The 24,854-nt window shown below is 38.2% G+C and overlaps 1 protein-coding gene across 2 annotated transcripts; it reads left to right on the forward strand.

The window, feature by feature from the left end:
* Positions 1 to 266: 266 nt before the first annotated feature.
* Positions 267 to 24,600, forward strand: TOLLIP (toll interacting protein). 2 transcript variants are annotated; one of them, XM_056493683.1, is made up of 6 exons: positions 267 to 430; positions 7,207 to 7,356; positions 9,163 to 9,345; positions 10,407 to 10,559; positions 12,454 to 12,544; positions 21,574 to 24,600. In XM_056493683.1, the coding sequence occupies exons 1-6, from the start codon at positions 398 to 400 to the stop codon at positions 21,786 to 21,788; spliced, it is 825 nt and encodes a 274-aa protein (XP_056349658.1). In that variant the 5' UTR covers positions 267 to 397; the 3' UTR covers positions 21,789 to 24,600. The 2 variants fall into 2 exon arrangements, with proteins under 2 accessions (XP_056349658.1, XP_056349659.1); XM_056493684.1 differs by lacking the exon at positions 267 to 430 and adding an exon at positions 1,047 to 1,142.
* Positions 24,601 to 24,854: the final 254 nt, after the last annotated feature.

Genomic DNA, 24,854 nt, shown 5'->3' on the forward strand with positions numbered 1-24,854 from the left:
GCACACCCCGCGGTGCGCGTCCCCCGACGGGAGCCGCGCCCCCGGCGCAAGATGGCGGCCTGAGGCGCCGCGCCCGCCCCGCCTCCGCCGCAGCGCCGCGGCGCCCCCTACCGGCCGCGGCGCCCCGCAGAGCCGCGCTCCGCTGCGGCGGCCGCAGCGCGGGACAGCGCACGCGCAGGACGGCTCCTCACCCCGCCCGGTGCGTGCGCAGGCGCATGCGCAAGAGGGCGCCGCTGCGCTGCCCTGGGGGCGGGCCCGGGCGGGTCAGGTGACGCGGGGCTGGCGCTGAGTGACGGGCGGCGGGACCGGGATCGCGGCTGGGAGCGGCATCGGCGGCCTGGCGGGGCGGGAGGAGGAGGAGGAGGAAGGGTCTCGGCCGCGGCCCCGGCGAGGCGCCATGGCGACCACCGTCACCACCCAGCGGGGCCCGGTGAGTGGTGCGGGCGCGGCGCCGCCGCGGGGCCTGCTCAGGGGTATCTCCTGTTACCGCTCACCGCGCTGGGCGGGCGCGGCCCGAAGCTTGGAGACCCCGGCGGGCCCGCCCGGCCTCTGCCAGCGCCGCTGTGCGAGAGAGGCTCCGTGTCTCCCACCCTGCCCCAGCTCCGGCCGCGCCGGAGCGGGGAGAGGAAAAGCCCCCTCATCTTCTGCAGGCTGCTGGGATGCGGGGGAGGGAAGTCTGCCTTGTCTCCCGGTTCCCTGCCTGCAAAGAGTCTTTGAGAAAGGGGAGGGGAAAGTCCCTCCTAACTGCGCGGAGTCCTTGAGGCGCTTGTTCTGCCCGTTCTTTGTCCAGAGGCCTTTCCAAGGGGGGAAATGATTACACTGACCCGGAGCTAAACCGCTTTAGCTTGGAAGCAGAGCGCAGCTCCCTGCGCTCGGGGCACGGTCAGGCCGCTGTCCCTGGGACGGCGCATCCAGTGTAGGATGTAGGCGTGCTTGTTGGACGGGAGCTGAGCCGTCGTAAAACCAATTTACCAGCCTTCTGGGAGTGGTGGTGCTGACAGCTTATTGGGAATATGTTACTGTCTGGTTTTGCCCCGGGATAATCATACCTCACCTCGGGTTGTTCTACATGTGAGGTGTTACAACATCAGCTTTCTACAGATGTGCTATTCCGGTCTGTTCCTCCTGTCGGAAAGGATCTGGTAGTCGTTGACAATATGATATTGCTTATGAAGAAATGAGGGCACTTAAAAAACAATAAATCTGCATTGCTGAATTTTACTATGTAGAAACAGCTAATTTTTTTTTTTAATTTATGCAGCCTTGTAGAAGGAACAGTAAGGTGAATTAGTGCTAATCTTGAAAAACTGCACTGCTGTTACTTCTCTTATGACAGTAATATGATATGGTCGTCAATTTTATTCCTTGAAGTGCCTTATTTGTTTTATTTATCATAACTGCCTGGTCCTTCTTGAATGTTACTCTTCTAGATGTCTTGTTCTAGAATTTCCCAGGTGCTCCTGTATAATCTGTTGGCAATCTTTTGTTTCCTAAACATGATTGAAGCCTGACAAAAGGCATATGATGATTTATCTCATGCAACTTTGGCTTTCTGGGCTTCAGGTTTTGGGGTTTTTTTTGTTTTGTTTTTTTTTTTTTTTTTTTTTAGCAGCAGTGTTGCTAACATTGTTGTACGTGCTTTTCTTCTTTACCCACTTTAGAGATTTGAATGTTTTCAAATGAATGAATAAATTATGCAATATTAAGCAGGCATTTACAGCTGAGGGTGTTGATATGGTACATTCCAGCCTTCCTTAATTCTCTTCAGAGAGGAAGATAAAATTCTACTAGTTTCTATATATGCAACTGCATTACAAATGAATAGCCACTAAATGGTGCTAAAGGATTGGGAACCACTTTTTTCTTTACTGCTGTAGAGAACTGTAGTTCAGTCTTTCTGTTTGAACAAGCAAGAAAATATTCAAGGCTGTTGCGTGTGGCTAAGAAACTAAAGTGAGCTGTTGGCAGTCTTACACCTGCACTTTCTAATTTGTGATGCTGCTTACTTGGTGCATAATTAAAATTTCTTATTACTCTTTAGTTTTTCAGATGAAACAGAATTCATCCTGTCTGTTACTGTAAATACTCTGCTAGAATATAGATATCACTGACCCTTTTCAGGATGTTATGGAATTAGCATATTTTCAGATTAGTAATCTTTCATGAACAAAACAGCTTTTAAAATCGAAGCTATAGCTGAACATGTAAGGCCTGCTAAGTAACACCTTTTACAACTGAGAGTATTAATGAACAGTTTGACCAGGCTTTAGACTAAGACTGAGACACCAAAACGTTGTATTTGTGATTCCTTATCTGGCCAATCATACCCAAAATAACTCTGCATGGTTATTCTTCACGATTATCCACCATGCTGGCAAACACATCAGGACCTTCAAAATTAGATTAAGTACCAAACTAGGACTGCAAAGACTTCTGCTCCTAATTTCCCTTATAATCACTACTCTGATGAGTAGTGGCACTGATGATGAGTTTTTTTCTTGAGATTCTTCAAGACTTCCTACAGGCTCTTGTCAAAAGTCCCTTTCCAGCTTTCTTGAAGGCTCCTTCAGGGACTGCAAGGTGCTCTGTGGTCTCCCCAGAGCCTTCACTTCTCCAGGCGTAGACACAGATGTCATATGGAGACTCATTCTGGCTTTAATTTTTAACTCATGTTTATGTACCATGGTTCCTGCCATACTTTGCAGGTATTTTTACCCCCTCCTTTTTTTATGTGAAATCTGCTCTATTTCAGGTTAACAATTGAGATCTCCTTTCTCTTTGTGCTGCATGTCAGAGGAGAGCCTGAATCTGTTTTCTCAATGATTTCCTTGCAGATAGAAAGCTGCTACGAGGTGCATTCTGGCTTTCTTCTGTTCTAAACAAATCCTCAGTCTGGCCTCACAAGTGCTTCAGCTCTTTTCATGGGCCTTCTTGGTGGATCTTTGCTGGGCTCCCTGAAGTTCATAATTTTTCATGTACTGCTGGGTCCCAGACCATTGCAGTGTTCCAGATGTGGTTCAGCAATTGTTTCCTTTCCTCAGCCCACTGCCTGGATTCTTACTGACCCAGTGCATTTTCTGTTAGGATTCATTGCTGCAAGAGTCCTCTGCTCATCCATGTTTTGCTTGCTCTCCACCTCTGTAGAGGTACAAGAAGTCCTGGCAGTTGTTCTCCTGTCTGTACTGGTGCCAGGCATTTTTCTGACCAAGGTACAGGTCTTTGCCCTCATTGAATTTCATGAGATTCCTGCCAGTGAATTCTACCGTCTCTCTCTAGTTGGTCCTGTCCTCAAGTATAGCAGTCATTTCTCGCAAAATTTAATGTCATCTTCAAAATTGATAAGGATGCCTTTTGTCTTCTCCTTTTGTTACTGAGGAAAAATATCAGACATATAAGTTAGTTTCTGTACAGACCTCTGAACAGCTTCACTTTTAACCAACCTCCAGTGTCATTAACCACTGAACTTCAGCTTCTGTGCTCAATGCCTCAGTCAGTTTTTCATCCATCCAGTACTCCACCCATTTAGATTGTAATGATCCAGCTTTGATACCTTCTGCACTTTCCTTAGTCATATATTCTTGTTTTGGAGAAGGCAGATGGCTCATCAGCTTTTTATTCTTTTAAAGCCTTGGTTAAGGCTGGCTATTCCTAATGCTGGTTTGGCTTTTTTTTTCCTTTGTGTGTCAAGGAATGTCTTTCAGAAGCGCTTTGCTCTGTGAATTTCTTAGGAACTGAGGTGAAACTGACCTGGCTGTGGTTAGTCAGATCATCCTTCTTGCCCTTTGGAATGCTGGGTATGAGATTTGTCTTTCTCCAGTTATAAAGGAGTTCCTCTAATCTCTATGACCTTTCCAAGATGTTAAAGAGCAGGCTTGAACAAATACCAGCTCTTTCAGGACCTCTGCAGGCTTCCTGTCTGGTACCATTTTTTTCTTCAGTGTGTAAAGCATAGAATAATAGTTCAAAATTCTGTCATTCATTTTTTCTTTCTTAAAAACAGCAAAATCAAATAAAGGAGAATGGTCAGAAATTTTTGAGTAGTTTTTTTGACGTTTTGGATAAGTTTCATGTTAGACTTTCTTGGTAATTGCTAGTGTGGAAACCTTAATTATGGTTCCCTAAATGTATTGTGTCTGGGCAAGTATTTTTGTAAGTCACGGCATTTGTGGCTGTATTTGGCTCTGTGTCCCTTTCCCTCCCTTACACAGGTACCAGCACTTGCAGAATCAGTGAGTTGAGGGTTCTAACAATTTATCTGCCATTCTCTTTACCTCCAACCCTTGTTTCTTCTGATCAGTCTTTTACACTGACCCACTTTACAACTCTCTGGCAGCATTTCATGTTGCATAAGAAACAGGCAAGTGAGACTGAGACTGCCCCATCCGCAGTTACATCAAATAGCTGTAGAATATCACACCATGTTCAGTTTGAAGAAGTTGAAATGCAGTTTTTATACTTGCAGCATTCTACCCTGAAGATCCACAAAACTACCTCTTATGTGGTTGTAGCACATGGGAGGGGCAATATTATTCTATTTCTAGATAATCCATAATTTTGAGATTAAATGCTGCCAGTAAAGTTTTTTAGGAAGTGGTCATAAAGCAGGCTTATTTTTAATTTATCTTCTGAATTGTAGTCCCATCCCTGTCCTGTTGCTAAATGTAATTAATTTTTTGTTCTGCAGCTAGTGCCAGAAAATGCTTGAATTTCACGGTTTTTTCTGAAGTACCATTGTAGTAGAGAGAAGTGCATTTGTTTCAAAGCAGTTGTGGAGTAGGATCAGTGACACAACCTTGTCATGTATGCTTTCCTTGCTTTTAAAATAAAAACTGTGGTTGAATTCTGGTTACATAACTTTGTGTTTTTAATTCATGTTGGGAGGTGGCAATTATGTGCCTGCTTTTAAATGCTTTGAGGAGGATGTAAATTGACCTGTTTTCCTCAAAGATAGAAAGATTGCATGATACTGATTTTTCTCCATCAATATGGAATCAGCTGACAGTGTAAGAACATACTAACTAGTGTATTTCCTTCAATAAATACCTCTCCTAGATACTTTACAGGCTATGTCACCAGTACTTGTGAACCAAATCTTAGTCAGAACTGAACATATGAGTGTGTGCATCTCCTGTTCCCCTTTCCGTTTTGAAGGGGTTTACCACTCACATCTTTTGAGAACTTAGTTAACACTAGATGGTTTTAGTTTCTATGTGTGTCATCTCTGCAGTCCTAGGATAAGGGTGTGGTTTTGTGTGACCTAACTGAATAACCTGGAATGAGCTTAGCTGCTGTAAGAAAACTTCAGTCTCCTTTATGGATTTTTCCCCCTTTGGACTGCAGTACAGAGACTGGTTTGCATATTTGATTTTGGAGCAGATATTGGCGAACTTTTATGAAATAAAATTTCAAAAGCAAAAGCTATTATTAGGCGTCTGTTGTACGTGACTTAAGCATTCCAGTATCCATGTGAAGACGGAGACAAAAGAGGCTATCCTGTTTTCTGAAGTTTAACAGAGGGCGCTTGCATAATATGGAGATGGAATTTCAGGGGTGCAGCCATGACTTCTGACTGTGGGAAATGTTTATAATGTCTATTCCTAGAGTATAATAGTACCAGATTTGAAACTGGAGGACCAGGGTTGGAGGGGGACCTGCTGTGTTGTAAGTGTTATTTCCTTGCTAATTCTGGGGCCATTTCAAATCTTGCTTAAATGGATTACGTTTTATTTTAAAATTATTCCAGTGAGAAGGCTGTTACAACACCATGTCTCATTGTCAGCCAAACTTAAATAAACTTTCTTTTATTATTGACTTCTAGCTTAGGTTTTTTCCCGTTTCTGCCTGTTTTGTTTTTTTTTTTTTTTTTTTTTTCTTTCCACTTCTTAAAACTTTGGCTGCTTAGATTTTTAATTGTAAAATTTTAAGGTGCTTATAAGCAAAACTGATTCCCTTTTTACACTGCTTCCCAATAGCCCAGCAGCAGGTATTCAGTGCTTCCTCCTGAACTTTTCAGAACTTCCTTTTTGGCATGTGACACCTACTGTTGCCAGGATCCTGAGGCTCTCAGATAATCATACAAAATATTCATACATGTGATTTGGCAAGAGCTGCAGTTTCTGTCTCCAAGATGCAATGTTGACATGCAAGTGTTGTATAATCTTGAAAGCTATGTCCTCAAGGCCTGTTTGCTTCTTAAATTATGTTCTGTAGGCATGCATCTGCCAGATACACGATTGAGTAATCTTGCTTGGGATTGCAAAATGAGAAATTGCATTGTCATTTGTCTTGATAAGGTAGACAGTTCTGTATTAAATACGTAATCCTCTCTATAGACAGCAGAAATGAATACAGCATAATTATAAATTTTCTATTACACTGTTTTTGTCTTTTAAATTTTATTATAGATCTTCGTTATTTTAAAATTACAATCTCTCTGAATGTGTTTGAATTGATAATGTTCACTGAGTGTTTAAAACCAAGAAACAACCCAAGGTGTTGAATTGACAAGTAATGATAGAAACTTCCCCTTTATATTGTAAAGCTAACAAAAAATCCATGGGGAGTGCTGGTGCAGTTTTGTCCATGTGACAGAAGTTCCCTACTACTACTTTTTGTCCTAGCTCATTCTCATGATAGACTGGATTTTTAATTCCCACATTGTTGTTTGGAATGTGGTGGAATTTTGTCATCAAGGTTAGTTGCAGGCTGGCTGTGTTTAACACTGGGAAAGCATTAGGACACCTTTATTGTGTTGCAGGATTTGGTCCATAGGAATCCTGTTTTACTGTCTGTGTTGATGGTGTCTGTGGAAGTGACATTTTAGATGAAAGCACTGTGCTGTGTCTTGGCGCAGGAACAATTGGACACAACGTGGATGATGAATAAGTGAAAGAACTGGATGCCATCATATATTGTATATCAATGAGCTGTAAAACTTAGTGGTTCTGACTTTTGTATAGACTACTTAGGTCTATACAGCAGCTTTGGCTTTCTGTCCTACTTTTTTGCAGAGGCTTATGTTGAAAATTATTGTTTCTGAAAAAAGTGCTACATGAATTGGCAGTTTTGTCATTTAATTAGCTCTTTGTTCATGCTGTCAAAACACGACTAAATTCTCCTTAATTTGTTACACTTTGATTTATATTCATCTGTTTCCTATTATAAAAGTTTAAAGTCTTCTTTTTGCTCTTCTCTTTCTTTTTTAAGGTATTTGTTGGTGAGCTCCCTCAAGATTTTCTTCGCATTACCCCAACCCAGCAGCAACAACAAATCCAGCTGGATGCCCAGGCAGCTCAGCAGCTACAGTATGGAGGAGCAATGGGCACAGTAGGAAGGCTCAGTATTACTGTAGTACAGGTATAAATTATGCCATCTTTGTACAACTAAGTAATTTTAAACAATTAATGCAGTTTTAAAAATTGTTAGACACAAAAAGATTTTGTATTGGAATTTGAATTACTAAATTACTTGTAAAAAATAGGAAGTAATTCTTAAAGGTTTTGTAGCTTCATTTTTCTGTACATCAGCATTTTGTACGGTTTCAGTTTCATTGCTGCCTGGTGCAGCAATTTCTTGTAAACCTTGCTATTATAGCACATAATCAAATTTATAGGTTTTTTTGCAATGAACAGGTTTCTCTGAAAACTTCTGTTCAGAGTCTTCTTGTAGTTCCTGTACTTAATATTGGAAGACATTAGTAATTTTGAGAATATTGTAGGGAATTGAAGTTCCCTTATTACTGTTCCGCATCCTTTTCCTCAAAGCTTTTCACCTGTCAGTTGGCCCAAAGTCTTATTGTTATATATATATTGTTTTTCCTTTGTTGAACTTGGAGATTCCTGTCTGTACACTTCTCTTAGCCTGTCAGCGTCCTTCTGAATGGCAGTACAACAGACAAGAGATACTCCATCTGTCTAGGGATTTATGCAGGAATGCTATGGAATTTTGGCTGCATATTGAGAAGTGTGGCATTCTGGATAGGAGACTGCCATGGTATAATTAACAGAAGATGAAAGTCTGTTTGAAGTGTACTGTATTTAAATATAGTAAATACACAGCTGGTTATTGCCTTTTTTTTAATGAAGGTTTGATAAGCTATCTAATCCCACAAATTGATAGTACAGATAGTGCTTAGTTTGGATGCCAGCTTTCTTACTTCTATTTACACAAAACAGTTTAAGACCTTTCTCACCACCTCTAATGTATGAATTGAGGAATCATCATGTTTCCCTGAAGGAGAAAAGGATTTTTCAAGCCTGAGGGGCAGCCTTTGTGATAAATGTTACACAGTGCATGGCATCTGTTATGACTTCTGTAAACATCCTGTAGGTGGGAGATGCCCTGGGGCACCATGGTTTGTCACTTGTCTTACTATAGAAAGAACCATGAGCTGCTTAGTACAGGTCAACTAAAGAGCACATCCAAAAAGCCCAACTTCTGTTTGAGCACAGCTGTGCAGTGGTACTCAGTGTTGTGTTCTGAGCTGTCACCATCTAGTTTTGTTCTAATCTTCCTATGTTAAAAGTTTGTCAGATCTCTTCTGATTCTATACAGCATCTGTTTTTATAGTGTTTTTATAACGTGTGGCCTTAAGTTGTCCACTGAATTAACTACTATTAATGCACATGCTGAAATAAGTGTTTAATCACTTTGACACGTATGATCTGCTATCACTAGTTTACCTCAACTGAACTGCTTTTGCAGGTTGTCCTTTCGGATTGTGTGATATTCTTGGAGGTACTGGATTTCTGTATTTCATCCTTTAAAAGAACTTACTTGAAGGAGGACAGGCTACCTATGACCTTACACTTGCGATTGTGTGTTGGAGATCAGACACCCAGAGAAAAATTGAACTTGTTACAATGACCTTGTAATCATGTAATTTGTGCATTGGTATGAAGTAATTTATTTTAGCTACAGTGAAGGTGTTTATTTTTCTATAACAAATAGGATAAAAAGATGTTCCCTTTTCAAGGTCCCCCAGACACTTAATGGTTTATGTTTTAATCTGGATGCTGTTTCTCTTTATTTTTTAACTCTTCTCTCTCACAGAATTTAGTCTAGTTCTTTGTTCAATATTTGTTTCTTACTATGAACTAAGAGTAATTAGCTTCTCAAGTTAACTTTAGTATCATACACTTTCTTGGATGCTTTTCTTTTCAGGCCAAGCTGGCAAAGAATTACGGGATGACGCGCATGGATCCGTATTGTCGAATACGGCTGGGATACGCTGTGTACGAAACTCCAACAGCACATAATGGAGCCAAGAACCCCCGCTGGAACAAAGTGATTCAGTGCACTGTTCCCCCGGGTGTGGACTCCTTTTATCTAGAGATATTTGATGAGGTCAGAACTGCTATATATTTTTTCTACCCCTCCCCATCTCCAATTTGGATTGAGGTTTGGGTGAAAACTTGCAAAAGAAGAATGAGTTAGCACAGACAGTTCCTTAGCCATGTTCTCTGGGAGATGACAAACATTTTCTGGAATTCCAAAAGCAGAAATTCACAAGGCTTTGCTCTTCCTCAGGAATGTCAGAACTGTTACTTTTCTTTGGCAGCTGATAGAGGGGCATTAGCAGGCTTGCCTGCAAAGGAAGAGAAGCAAAACTTTGAGTGCTATTTAATCTCGTCTTGGCTGTCAAACTGCCCTGCAGCTTTATGTCCTTCACCATCCCTATTAAAAATAGCCTGTTGTACAATGCTGTTTTACTTGAAAATTCTTCCATGCTATTCTAACCTTGGAAGCTTTCCCAGGTTTGGAATTCTTGAGAATAAAACTGTCAAATACAGACTGCATGTAGTCATGTAGTCACCAGAATTTATTAGGAGAAACTAAGAGGCTGCAGCTAAGGCTAAAATCATGGTTTGCCCTTTTGTTTTTTTTGTTTGTTTTTTTTTGCTGCCTTTCTCACTGTGTGTAATAAAGCATGACAGTGCAGCAACTGTGTGGTCATTACACAAGCCAGGGTTTTGGATGCTGCTTTAAGAGCTTATCTGATTGGTATAAGATAACAGAGGGATAGATCAGAACTTCTATCTGCTATATAGCCTATCATAGTAAACAGAAGCTATTTATGGTCATGTAATAGCCTCTGATGTGATGTCATGAGATTCACACAGCCTGTGATGATGTTAGAATGCTGTATTTCTAGAATGTTCTGCTTCAGGCTTTCAGTTCCTTGCTATTAAATGTCTGCAATCAATCTACAATCCCACTTAAAAGTGTCCTTCATCCTTGTTGGAAAAGAGATGGCCAAAATATTTATTGGCATTTCAGTAGTTTCAAAGGGGATAAAATTAACAAAGTTAATAGCATAAAACTGAAGTGTTAATCAAGGATAATTTTAAGTTTGGGGTTTCTTTCAGGACAATTAGTTTGGTAATATTTTTTAAATTATATTTCAGAGAGCCTTTTCAATGGATGACCGCATTGCTTGGACACACATTACAATTCCTGAGTCTCTGAAACAAGGAAATGTGGAAGATGAATGGTATAGCTTGAGTGGAAGGCAAGGTGATGACAAGGAAGGAATGATTAATCTTGTTATGTCATACACGGTAAGCTAAGTTTGGGGTGGGAGGGGAGAGAAGCTTCTTAAGTAGTGGGAGGGAGATATTTTAGACTGAAGTAGATTTCTTGTACCATACTGGATGTTTGTATATGTTGGCATTTAAAACAGTTATACCAAATTCTGGGAATAATGGTCAAAAATATTTGTAAAGACAATAAATACTTTGTGGTGAGGTGCCAAATGGATATTTATCTTGTTTTGCAATTACCAAAATTCAGCTTGTTCCTGTTGTTGAGGAGTACACTGAGAGCAGGTACTGGGTGTGCAGCTGCAGTGGGAGCTGCAGGTTGTGCCCTGTCTGGGGGACATGATGGGAGCCCCAGGAGAGGGACCATGACCTGGTGCTGGCCCTTTGCACAGCAAAGAGCACAGGGACCTGTGACACTGGCCAGGGGACTGGACCCTGGGATGCAGCAGGAGCTGATGAGTCTGAGGAAGACCCCAGACTGTCTGGGTGCACAGACCATGAGGATGGAAAAGCCCAGGAATTCCTTTCTTCAGGGGCTCTCCCTGGAGGCACCAGCTGGAGCTGTTTGTGTGTTACTGCACCATGATTTAATTATTATAAGGATCCAGATGTCTGAGACACTGCTGTGGGAAACCCAGGGCTGAGCTGGTAAGGAAACCCTGTGTGACTGTGAATGTGGGGTGTGCAGGGAGCCAAGAGGGGCACCCAGGGGTCGCTGGAGCCACCCACTGCAAAGGGGCCTTGGTCTCAGCAGTTACAGACTGGAGTAGGAGTGTGACTGCCAGAGTGACTCCTGATGGTCAGACAGGAAAGTTTCCTTACCACATATAATACATATAAAAAATAAATCCTCAGCTAAATGGTCCATTCTGTTTTAATAATAATAATTTTTAAAAGGCTTTATGGAATCTTAACATAACTTTCCCCTCCTAAATCTTTAAAAAATCATTTCAGTTTAAAAGCAGAATAATGGAAACTCTACTCTGTCTTAGGTGTTTCTTAGGTAGTTCAAATGCTCTTTCAGATTACACTGTTCTTCACTTCCTTTCTTGTTCATTTGGTGCTACAGGTCATGAACTGCAGATTTACACTGGTTTGTTTAGCAGCTCCTAGAGTGTTCTCATCTGTCACCTTTGTTTCAAGTAGTTGTTGGATAACATGTAGCACGTGCAGCCCTGAATGCTTCCTACTTGTATATCATCAAGAGTTCCAAGCTGCTGTTAAGTGCACAGCTGGGAACAGATATTCCCTGCTGTTTGAAATTCACATTCTGCCCCTGATCTGAACAGTTGTTTCATTAACCTGGGAAGAAAAGACTTTATAATTAACCTTGAAAACTGTCTCCCTGTTCATAATATTTAATATTTTCAAGGATCAAATTGAACTGAAATATAACTGAAGAAATTGTGGTAGTAAAAGATTATGGAGTTAATTTGATATTTTGTTTAAAGCACTGTTTTACCTCAAAAATAATTGATTTAAACTAAAATTTGCTTCAAGGAGCAGTGTACTGCTTTTAAAAATAAAAATTAAGAATAAAAATCAGATTTTGTCTAGTATTTAATTTATTACGAGTATGTTGTATATTCATTTCACAAGACTAAGGCATGAAAGCTGATTAAACTGTATTTTAAAATAATGCATTTTGATGACAACATTTCATCACTTGCGAAAGGCGAGTTTGACATGATGTGATTTTATTGATTCACAGCCAAATTTAAGTGCCTTTTGAAAGCAGGTAGTTCAGTTGGTTTGCCAGAGATTTTGCTTAATATAGATTAGCACTCAGCATAGTCATATTGTACTATTGAGCATGGATTTGCAAAGTGATGACTTGTTTGCAAATAGTTTTTATTGCTGACGTTTTTTGGCTATTTCCTGAGTTGTTCTAACCTGTGCTTTTTCTGTCAAGTCTTTGCCAGCTGCCATGATGATGCAGCCCCAGCCAGTGGTCCTGATGCCCACTGTATATCAGCAAGGAGTTGGATATGTGCCTATAGCAGGTATGTTTTCTCTCCTTGAAGACTATGAAACTTCCAGATGAAGGTTGTTGCAGAAGTAAATACCAAATTACTCCTTTTTTTCAGAGTGTAAAGGAAGCTATAAACAATTTTTCCTTAACCACTTTTCCCTGTATATATTTTTATGAGAAGAGGAAACAAATTAAGTAGAGGTCTGCCTTCAGTCTTGTACCCTGTTTAATAGAGCTGTATGAGCTTGATTAAATGGATTAAAATGTCTATCAAGTCATGAAGGCTTCTCTTTTTGAGTATTTATTTTATTCTTTGATCAGGTCACTGAATAGCTATCTAGCTGGCTGCACTCTAAGTTGTGCATACTTAAATGGTGGCAGGCCATGTCTGAAGCTGTTTGCACTTGAGAAAGTGCCCCGAATGAATTGGGCTGTCAGAACTGCAGCTTTTGTAGCCCACAACAGGATTAAATTTTCTATAGTCTTTGAAGATGCTTTGTTGGAAAGAAACTTGCTGCACAGCATGTGAAGTGTTCACAGCTCAGTGAATGAAAAATGTTAGGGAGCTCTGAGATAGCTCTTTTTGATGTATTTAGATAAACTACAGCAGTTATTGTCAGTGCTTTTGGTTGGTTCAAAGAGAGTTTTGGATTTGTAGAAAAAGATGTGTTACGTTTTGTAATTTTTCTGGCAAATGTGAAAAGTTTAAAGTATGTAAATAAGTTTGAATTTGTCCTATTTAGGGAACTAGTAAGTTCAGTTGAGTATGTTTCACTTACAGCTCTTAAAACCCCTAGATTATTCTGTGGCTATCTATTCTATTCTATGTGTACTTTTCAGGGAAAGTAAGAGATAAATTCACATATTTTTAACTTCTTTTTGTGAAAGTTTATGAATGAATCATTGTGTGTGCAGGACATAATTGAAGTGCTAAGGGGTGACACAACAGATGCATATATTTTATTTTTCTTTTGTAAGACTAGGAGATGATTGAACTTAAAATTCCATTCACTGTAAAAACAAACCTCATCAACAGAAGACTGGATATGTAAGTTAGGAATCATACCTCCTGTTTCATTTCTACAGGGGGAGGTTACAACAGAATATGGAAAAGTTGGGCTGCATGCTTTATTCCCTTATGAAAACATGCAGTTTGCATAATTTTAAGTATTCTTTTAATTTATGTAGCTTAATTATCATATTTCAAGTCTTGCCAGCGAAGTACTTTGGACTGGAGTGTACGTTCCGAAGGGTGATTCTGTTGTGGTAAATCAGACCTTCTGTAGTGAGTTTCAAACACAGTCATCTTGTTTATAGTTAAAAAATCTGATAGAAAATGCTAGCAAATTTCTTGACTAGATCAAAATAAGAATATTCATATTACAAAATTCCTGTGCTGGAGTATAAACAGAAGAAATGAAGCAGAGACTAGTTTCTTGTATAAATGAAACTAGACATCGAACTGAACAGATAAAACTTATGGAAGACCTTCAGACTTGCTATGAAAGTATTGGATCTTCAAATCATGATGTTCTGTAAATTATTTATCTTGAGAATATTTTCTATTTGGACAAGTGAAGAAATAACTAATAATTTGCAAGTGATAGTAATGTCTGACATTTTAGCAGCTAAGAATTTGGGATCTATATGGTGGAGCATTGCTCTTCTACCAAGATCCAGCATGTTTGTTTTAATTGCTGCTGTAATACTATTCTGTATTCAAAATTCTTCCAGTATCTGTGACTTGTATTTTTAAAGTATTGCAAAGTTCTACCCCTGGATTTGAACTCTTTTGTTCTGGGAAAGCTTGAGTGTACTTCCTGGACTTCATAAATGCCAAACTTTTTACTAGCCATCTTTGACCTACATTTGGTATTTTTTACTCTTTTTAAATATTACTGTGCTTTGTGTTAGCTGTTCTAGAATTTATGTGGACATCATCAAAATTTTCCAAAGCACTGTGAGTTCTAAAGCTGTGACTTACTCGCTAATCAATGACCCACTCATAATAACTAGTTGGATGTTTAGGTTTGGAGTTAGAAAGTGACTTGGCTGCAGAATACTTCTGCTGTTTCATACATTTAATGGCTTAATAAGACTAATTTCAAATTATAAGAGGAAACAGTAGTGCATCTTAGAAGACATCCTGGAGTTTTCTGAAATACTTTCTGTATACTGAACTAGATGCTCCTTCTGAATTCTGTAAATTCAGAAGCGTGCATGCAAAATGCTGACCTTCCTTGCAGAACTGAACTGTTTGCATCTTTCAGGCCCACTCTGCACATTTCCTTTGCAGCATTGTTCAATGTTTGCTCTCTTCCTTTTGAGACTGCTTCAGGAAGAGTAATGGACATGAGTATGCTCCTGCTTTGAATATTCTTAGTTCAGGGTTTTTACCTGTGCAGCTAATTTAATGTAGTCAGTAAACAAGTTCTGCTTTTCCTTCTGAAGAATGGAAGAGTATAATTGAATAGTTTATTATATTTGAAATGAATGGGATTCTGCTGTAGAAGACTGTCAGAATCAAAGCCTTCCATCTATGATGGAAGTAGAGTGGGTGGATTAAAATGCTTATCCAGACAGTTTTAACAGTTACTTGTTAGCTGTCCAAAATAACTGTGCTTGAAAGAGAGATGATTAAGTCAAATTTAGGTGTGTCACAAAGTTATAGCTGCCATAGTTGATGTATCTATGGATGGGGTATGCAAAAATTAGAACTTGTCTACCCTCTTGTTGTTATAGAAGTTGAGTTTATCTCCCACCTCTTTCTGTTTCTTTTTCTTAAGATACTTAATTTAAACTGTAGAATATTTTGATATACTTGCAGCATCTTCTTGTAGTGAACAGTACCAGAGAACAGTGAGCTAAAAAATGTTAGTTCAATAAGCAAGTTGAATTTAGCTTTCTTATAAGCTAAATATTCATGGGTTGAATAGGAAACTTGCTTTTACTTATTTTATAAACTCTTATGTTAAAAGTATGTTAAGAACCTGTGTGTTTCTGGGTCCTGTCAGAGTCAAGAACATCACTTTTCATTGAGGCAAGGTTGTGTGTGTATGTACATTGTTCCTTTAGGTGTCCTTATTGAGAATCGTGGGTTAGCTTGTGATGTTGCTGGTATTTGTTCAGAACTCCTTGGATGTATGTTATCCATTGTGGTCTGTAAAACAGAATCCTTGCTGCAAACACCTGGTGGCTTACTTATTTTGGCAACATTTCCCCTGATTGTTACTTCTGCATAAACAACATTTAGGAAGCTTGTTCAGGGTGCTGAAGCGAATTAGTTGAGAGACTGGATCCTAACACCATTTAGTTTTTTAGTATTAGGTAGTTTAGGTTTTGCCCAACTGCCTCATTTTATCCTACTTTCACCTTTGGAAGGTAAATAATTACTATCCTTTTAAAAATAGATTAATATTTCTTTCCCATGTCTTATTCCTTTCCCCTTGTCCCTTCATTTTCACCTGTCTTTAGGGCTTGAGTACTTTGCTCTGGGTAAGTTTCCAAGCTCTTTTCGCACTCCCATCCTCATTGACTCAAGAGTCTTTGCATGAATTTACCTAAACAGCTTTATTTGTTACAGCAGACTGTGTCACAAGGTATTGCCACTTGCTTGTCAGTAGAACAATTTAATACATCTGCAAATTATTAAAGCCTCTCTAACATGTTGGAAAATCTTTAAAGGCATCTGCTCACCTTTGAGCTGTAATGGTTAAACTGCTGATAGCAGTGTTGATGAATCATAATGTGATGTTATGATATTCTTCTGAAGCTGTTGTAAGTCAGTGAGCTATGCTAGGTGATAGTATTGGTTTTCTAGAAGAGAAGCAATTTTTGCAGTTTGGCTACTGCAAGATTAGTGGAGAAGCAGGTAATGTCATGACTTTTGGTAGATGGGAAAGCAAAAAATTGAGTTCTGCAATGACGCTGAGAAGACAACCTGCTAATTGCCTTAGTCTTAATTTCGTGAATTAATTTTCAAATAAGCTTTCTTTTTAAAAGGTGACACTTTTTTCATCATTGCATATTTTCCATGCACTTCTGTTTCAGATCCTTGTCAAGTTAAGTACCTGACTAGAACTCTAAAGGCAAAGCATGTTACAGGAAATCAATTTTCCTTCATTTTAGACTTTCTTTACTGTGACACTTTTGATTTTGAATTGTGCAAAGATGCTGTGACACCCCTATCTTTGATAAAAGCATTAGTCTTCAATCAAATACATTTGGAAAATTTTAGAATGACTTCTTGTGAGATATGATGTCATTTCTTGATGCCCTGAATTTCAGAAAGATGCTGCAGTTAGAACTGTTGTGATTGTCACAACATATTTGGCTAATTCAGAGCAGTGGAATTTTAGCATTTTTCTATTGTTTCATACACTTAATTTTTCTAGTAGTTTACAGAGAAGCAACATTTAAAAAAAGGAGACGGCATGTATATTTTAGTAGTGAGTTTTTTCCTAGAGCAAGTATCATTAAGACCCTTTTTTTTTTTTTAAAGAAAAATATTGCCATTTTCTTCATTTAAATGAAAGAATGAAAGAATTCATGCTGATAAGGCTCCTGATTTTACTCTGAGAATCTATGCATGGGACAGAATGATAGTGAGTTAACAAATTAAACATAGGGCACTTGACTGAAAATGAAAATCGAATGACAAGTGTGTAATGCCTTGTATGCAGCTGGAAAAAGTTTACCCTGTTAATTCTGCTTTGATGCTTTCATTGCTGCTTGTAGCAATTGACTTGCTATTGTTTCATGTATTGGAATGTCACTGCTTATGCCAGCATGTTTGCCATTGCTGTTTCACTGAATTGGAAAACAGTGCTCCATTCTTCTGATTTATAACATGTGCCTAATATCTGACTGTAACACAGGAGTCCACAATTTCACTGATAGTGGATTCTTACACTGTTTAGTTCCAGTTTTCACCTGCTAGTGATACGAAGTTTTTTTAACTTAAAGCAGCTTTTTACTAAACATTGATAATTTGGAAGCTTATTATAACTTTCTCTAATGACTGCATATATGTATCTATTTGCTAAATTTGTGTGCATAGTTCTTCAGGTTTATGCTTAAGTCTTACTTACTGTTTTGTAAATCAGAAATTATGGATGCTTTTTGCCTGAGTGCGAAAAAACCCAAAGTACTCTTAAATTGATATTGGTATAGCTTGAATGTTGAGTTTCATGAAAAGTAAGCATTTATCATGGAGGTATTTATTAAAAGTCTGTGATACTAGCTCCATTTGTGTGGAGTCTAGTTGTAGACAGCATAAGCTAAAACTGTAAGAGCTGAGAAAATCACCTTGGTGAGAAACAGTACAGTCAAGAAATTTCTTGTGTCTTAAATTGATTATTTATATTGGAAATGCTTTTTTAGTACTGTCTGTCTAGATGTCTGGCTTCATAATTACCTATTTTCGATGAAAGCAGTAAGGAAAACTGTTCTAGTCTTGGTTATATTTTGGCATTGATAAGACACTGAAACACTATTGATAAGGTGTGGGATACTGTGGTACTTGAGTAAATAGCCTCATGTTTAATTTGGATTAATACTTTAAACTGACCTCCTGTATGGTCAGTTAATACACTGTTTAGGCTTTAGATTGTTGGGTAATCTTAGGGTGTTGGTGACTTGGTAAAAAATATTGGAAAGTTTATGTTAGAAGTAAAACACAAGTTCTATCAGGTACTTTGCAACTTTATTTTTTGAGGCTGCACATATTCTCCTGCCCCTTTTAAATGCCTACATTGTTTGTAGACAGTGTGAGGACTGAGTTGAGGTTTGTTGAAGCTCTAGAAGAGGCAGTGCAAAATGCTGCTGGGTAATTGGGTGAAGTGTATTTGCAGCGTTGGTGGGAGCTGCACAGTGGTTTGCCTCCAAGGGTGTCTGATGGGCCATGTGTTCAAACATATAGTGCCAGACAGAATTCCAGGGACCGTAGTCCAAAAAAAGCTGTGGAGCCAAGATTAAGGGTGGTGCAGAAAAGGTGACAGATACCTGTGGTAGATGTGTGATGCAGATGGCTGGGCAGAAATATGGTTCCAGTGTGCAGATAGCAAATTTATGAGGTTATGACTCAGTATGAACCTTTCTGAGTAGATGCAGCCTGTGTGTTAGACTTAAAGCTTCTAGGTTTTTGGGTTTTTTTCCTGCTTATAAAACTAAAGATGACTATAAAGGAAATTTTAAAATCAAAATTTGAGAACATAGATCAGTAATGGATCCCGTCAGATAGGACAGGAGTCCAAGATGAGGAAAAGAAATAGAAAAGAATGTATCAGGTGAAATCCTGGGTGCAGTGCTCACAGTCAAACTATATTCACTTAGAGTACCTGATCAGCCAGATATGATGTTTAACTCATCCAACCTTGAATGTGAGTTATAATGTAGTAATTTTATGCTGAGAGAAAAAACAAGACACTGGGATGCTAAAACATTTGTACACATTAAAGTGAGCATAGACGTTTCTGACTAAATAGTTAGAGTGAAGAAAATCTTGAAGAGACAAGATAGGTATTGAAGCTGCTCTGTGCTCTTTTTTAGACGTTAGGTCTGTGTAGAAGTAGTATGGTATAACTGCAATATTTTCAATCCTAGAAGTACTTCAGTCATTCTGTTAAGAGAGATGAGTTTTCAAAGAAGCACTCTTGAAAATTATATTGGTTATACATATGCTTTATTTTTACGATTTTGAGCAGTTAGAATTCAGTAGAAGAGAAGCAGCTTCTGATCTACTCCTGAGTAATATATGAAAGCTGGTTTCAAAAAGAGATCTTATTTGAAGATGTATAATGGTGATTGTGCAAATAGTTAATCCTTTGTTTAACTTACAGAGAAGTAATTAAGGTCATAGATAGAAAGCAAACAGGCAAACTAAAAACTGTGTAAAAGAAGTTAGATGTTTAAAGAAAATGTATGCCAAATTTAAAAAACCCAAAACCAACACTCAGATAATCCTAAGAAGTATGAAGTAGAGCAGTGAAGTATGTTTCTGACAAAAATTGGTAGATCTCCTGTATATGGGAATGTGAAAGTATTAAATTATATGTTAAATCTAAACTGGTTAAGAGGTTGAGTAATAAGGCTTTTGAAGATCAAATGTGTAAAAGAAGCAGAAATTATTTATTTTAAAGAAGCTGGAATCATGTAATTAAATACAAATAAAGATATAAGTATATAAGGTAGTTCAGGAAAACCTAATTGGCATGTGAGACCGTAACAGGTGAAGGAAATCTTGCTTTCAGAGGACTGGAGGATAGCAAAGTGAAGCTTCTATTAAAAACATTTTTGAAGTAGCCTTTTTCTCTATTGTGTAGAATGATTAAAACCCGGGAAGACTAAAATGAACTGTTTTAAACAAAACGTGTAACTAGGTAACCTTTAGAAGAGGTGACATGGTTGTGGGGGTAAAGCCTGCTTGTTAAAATTCAGAGGTATTTTGATACATAAGAAAGAACAATGTGGTCTGTGTATATCACCTTCTCAGCTATATTTGGAATACGCTACTTCTAAGCATTCTTTCTGTCATAAGATACAATAAAGGTAATCTTGTGGTTTAATATCTGTATTAAAACGCTGATGAACAAATAAAAATAGGTGATTATTCATCTAATGAAAGGAATTGAATTTCCTTTGGTGAGGTGCATCAGGTTTCTTAAAAAAGTAAGTGAGGGGACTAAGACAGTTTGTCAAAACAAAAACTCTTAGCAGTTTTCTAAGCCTCTGTAACTGCCACAGGTTGCAGAAGGATCTCATTGTGATAAAAGGGAAATAAAATCATATGTTAAGTCTGGTGCTAAAGTATGTGTAAAGAATAATCTTAAATGATATTTGATGACAATTTCTGAATTTGGTCATTACTGTACATGAAAATCTTTAAATTATTGTAGACTGCTCTATAAAATATTGGGTGAACAGTCTTTGAAACTGTGCATTAATGTTTCAAAGCAAATAGAGAACCAGTACTAGAATTTGTTTCTGTCTAACTGCAGGTAGTTCTTGCCCTGTCATAGAAGTTCTGCAGGAGAACTGCAGAAGCTAATCCATAAAGGAGTGGGACTAACCTAGTCAAGGATGTGAAACTACATAGACGAGTGAAATACACAATTTTCAGCAGTGATAACAAAGGACATAGTAGTACATACTATTATCTGTTTTCAGTTTGGTACTTAACAAAAGGTAGTGTTTTCAGCAATGGTTCTGTGCTTTAATGATAAAAATTCTTATGTGATGAAAAAGGGATTTTGTCTAGTAATTTATTTTAACAGGAATAGAAAAACTCATTTTCTAAAACTCTGTAAACTGCCAGTGCTTTATTTTGCATGGATAAGCAAGAAATTAATGAAAAATGACAGGTCAGATGAATTTTGTCCTTTCTGGAAGAGAGATGAGCAAAGCAGTGGGTGCCCCTAGAGGTGTTGCTCTTATGCCACATAGTGACTTTGCAGGCTGGATTGAACTTTAGCCAGGAAAAACATCTGCTAGAAATTGTTTTTTTGTGTGGTCCTAATGGACCAAAGAAAGTACTGTGCTTTCCTTTGAATACACTGGAGATTGCATTCATTGTCTTTCTAAATACCAGCTGTGTATATTGCTGATGTAAAACCATTTTTTTTCATCAAAACATAAATACATTGGGAACTAAAATATAAGGTGGGGAAAACCAACCACAGTTTTCTCTGATGAGCTTAGTGTTTAGTTAGTGAATTATGTGTGAACCTGTTTAATGCAGGTTGTACCTAATTTTGTACAGTACCTGTTCCCATACTGTAGTTTATAACTTCTGGAATATAACCTTGGGGAGAGAACCTGTTCCAGAAAAATATTTTCCAGTTGTGACAGTGTAGTTATAATCTCTACTATCTTCTTCCTCGTCTGGAGTGCATGTTTAAATAAATAAATAAATGCTGAAGTTGGTGGGTTGAGACAAGTCATGAGCTGATTTTGTCTTCAAAATCACTGGAATGTTTTGTTGTGGGTTTGTTTGTTTCTTTTTCTTTTCTCCCCTACTCATGTATGTTCTGTGGCTTTCTTTCTTCTGTTTTTAACCTGTAGGGATGCCTGCAGTCTGTAATCCAGGCATGGTACCAGTGGCAATACCACCTCCTGCAGTCAACCCTCAGCACCTGTGTAATGAAGAGGACCTGAAATCTATCCAGGACATGTTTCCCAACATGGACAGGGAAGTAATCCGCTCAGTTCTAGAAGCCCAGAGGGGGAACAAGGATGCAGCTATCAACTCCTTACTTCAGATGGCTGAAGAGTCATAGATGCCCACTTCTTGCATAATCCCTGTCCTCAATGCCACTTATTTTTACTTGCCAAGCGAGGGATTTAGCTAGAGGAAGAATTTCCCAACAGCTTTCTGTTTGTGCATCATGTGTGACAGATTATATCCCTTTTCTCCTTGGACAGTTGGATCTTCTCTTTCTTTCTCAGTCTGTACATACTCAGTTTAGCTTATGTCCTGCAATAGAGCAGTAAAGCGTCTTTACTATCAGCTGTGCCCTGTGTGGCTGTATTCTGACGGGATGGGGAATAATGCTGCTTTGTTTCTTTTTCTCCCCCTTTTCATAAACTTGCTCTTACAAAGTAACTCTATGCAGTACAGGATTTACTAGTATTTGTTAGATTGGGGAAAAAAAGAATCTTTCCATGGAAGGTTTGCTGTTTAAACACAACTATTTTGTTAAAAGTATTTAGGTTTCAGCAAGCAGCTTATTTTTTGCCAGAAATTAAAGGAGAGACCCTTTCTTATCCTGTGGTGTTTAGTTATTACTGTGATATATTCACATCTTTTAGATGAAAGATTTTTAATTTAATAAGCTAAATTTCTTAGGTTGTGCTGTTGGTATTTGTAATGGGCATCTTCTATTCAATCTAGTCATTGGGCACCAAAGCAATATATTTTCTGGTGTGCATCTGGGGCTTTGTTCTCCCACATACTATTGTTATGAATTGATAAAATCTTAGGAGGTAACTCTACAGTATGTATTGCTGTAGCAGAGAATGGGACTAAGCCCTAATGTACTCCCACAGTTAATTGCACTCTTAACTACTACTTCTGCGTTCTCGTGGCTATTTCAAAGGATGAGTGCAGAAGGAAAGATACTTATACCTGGAAAATGATTGAAGCCGTAAAGACTTACTTAAGATGTTGTCTTACATTAAAAAAGCAGATATCTATCATCTGATTACAAAGCTTCTTTCTTTATACTTATGTTTCAGCAAAGTTATTGCTTTACATTAGCGGGAAAACAATTGTGTTTTTCCTGTAATAAGAAATAAGCACGAAAAGTAGCTTCAGGGTCTTAGAATGGCATTATGAATTGCTCAGTGACTTGTTAGACTACAGCTGCTGTAGTCAGTTTATTATTATTTGATTCAGATGGAAATAAAATTCTTTGTGAGAGACAATTTAACATATCTGAGTTACAGTCTGATCCTCAGAGGAGGTGTTTGTATTTATTGTTAGTGTAATTCTTTCAAGTAAGAGTTGATTTTGGAGCTGCAGAATCGTACAGTTATGCACCAGTTACACCTGTTGAATGAACTTCTGCGGTGTTTTTGTAAAGTAATGCACTTTAAATAGTATGCACCAATTTATTTTTCCAGTGATGTGCAATGTTGCTGTTCTGTCTCTTTAATGTTTGATTTCAAGTATTTCTACAATAGCCATAGACCTTTATATTTTCAAGAGTTGAAATGAATGTACACTTGAAATCTAGGCTCTTGAGTGATTCATGAGAACGTTAAAGCCAGGTTTGGAATAGGGAATGATGACCCATATTCTCTTCTCCCCTATACTTTATTTCATGTCCTATGCTTAAAGTATTTTCTTTATTATCTGATGGAAAGCTGATTTTATCCCCCTGCCCCCGCATTACATTCAAGTAGCCTTTAGGTAGCACTGGCAGTAGAGCATGAATATTTATTTTTTTAATCATTAAAAGTAATACTGAAACTTTTAAAATACAGCACCAAAAATCATCCCAGTTTTTGACCTTTTAAAGCTGTCTTTTCATAATGTACATTTTTAAGTTTTGTTATGAATCCCTTAACATCTTAAATTTCCCGTTGAAAGCATAAGTGTCTTTAAACATCCTGTAATTGGATTTTGAATAATAAAATTCAAGGCTATAGTTCTGTAGTTTGTAGTTTTAGAAAAGGCTGTAGTTGTAGAATTGCCACACTTCTGTCTTCTAAAGTTAAATGGGTATTCTTCAAGAAACTTGCCCCTTTCCTACAATCATGTAAATTTAGTGATTGAGTAGGTGTAGAGGCATTTGGTCTTTATAGCACAGTGTTTTGTGACATCATGACCCAAAAGGATGAATGTTGGTAAGGATTTAATGCTTAGATACCTCCAGGAAGAGTCCTGTGCTCTAACTTTTACACAGATAGCATGAATTGCTAGGGATGGAACAATTCAGGGAAAATGTACATATTTAAATTTTTATATTAAAATGATGGGATTCACAATGCAGCTTTTCATAAAAGCAAGTGGTCATGGTTCAACTTAATGGCTGGTAAATTGTACTGCATCTATTACAGCTCCATTTCAAGTACAGAACAAAACCACCTTTCAGTCCTAGCTGCCGGAAGGGGTAAGTGCAGAAGTTAAGCTAGCCTGGTTTATTCATAAACTGGGCTCTGGCCCTCTGAGGGAGACTCCTGTTCTTATATATATTTTTAGTACTTTTTTTTTTTCCTAGGCAAATGTTATGCAAAACAGGGTACAAATACGAGTTGATAATAGGATATGTAGGAGCAGTTTGGCCAGTAGATGGATTTCATTATCTTACACAATACTTAAATATTGTTCTGTGGATTTTTTGTCTTTATTTAATTAAGCATTAGAGATAAAATTCTTACATCAATATGTGCTACTTTCTCTTGTTAAGAGGAACAAAATCATCACTTAGCTTTTCAGCATACATATCCTTCCAGTTAAGCTGTTTGTTGTTAGGTTGGAATTGGAGAGAGATGAAAAAAGGCAAGGAGTGTTTAGTTATTTTAGGGTCTGTGAAATTAAGGTATTGGAACGGAAAGTCTGGGTTTTTTTATTTAAAACAAACAAACTGTCAGTCATGATTGTAGCTTTTGAGAAAATGCTAATGGGGTTATACTATATTTGATGCTGCTCCTCTGCTCAACAGCTTCCAGCAGCTTGGAGCCAAAGCCAGCTGTATAAGACAGGCATCTGCTAAAAGTTAGTGCTCTCAGTATAGTTTGAGTCCTGCCAAGAGCCTCAACTTGCTAAAGGTAGGAACATTTTTTGTCTAGCTAGATCCTTGCAACTTCTCTAATGCTCTTTGCATCTGCTGATGGTACTG

The sequence above is a fragment of the Oenanthe melanoleuca genome, chromosome 5 (genome assembly GCF_029582105.1).
Source record: "Oenanthe melanoleuca isolate GR-GAL-2019-014 chromosome 5, OMel1.0, whole genome shotgun sequence".
Lineage (NCBI taxonomy): Eukaryota > Metazoa > Chordata > Aves > Passeriformes > Muscicapidae > Oenanthe > Oenanthe melanoleuca.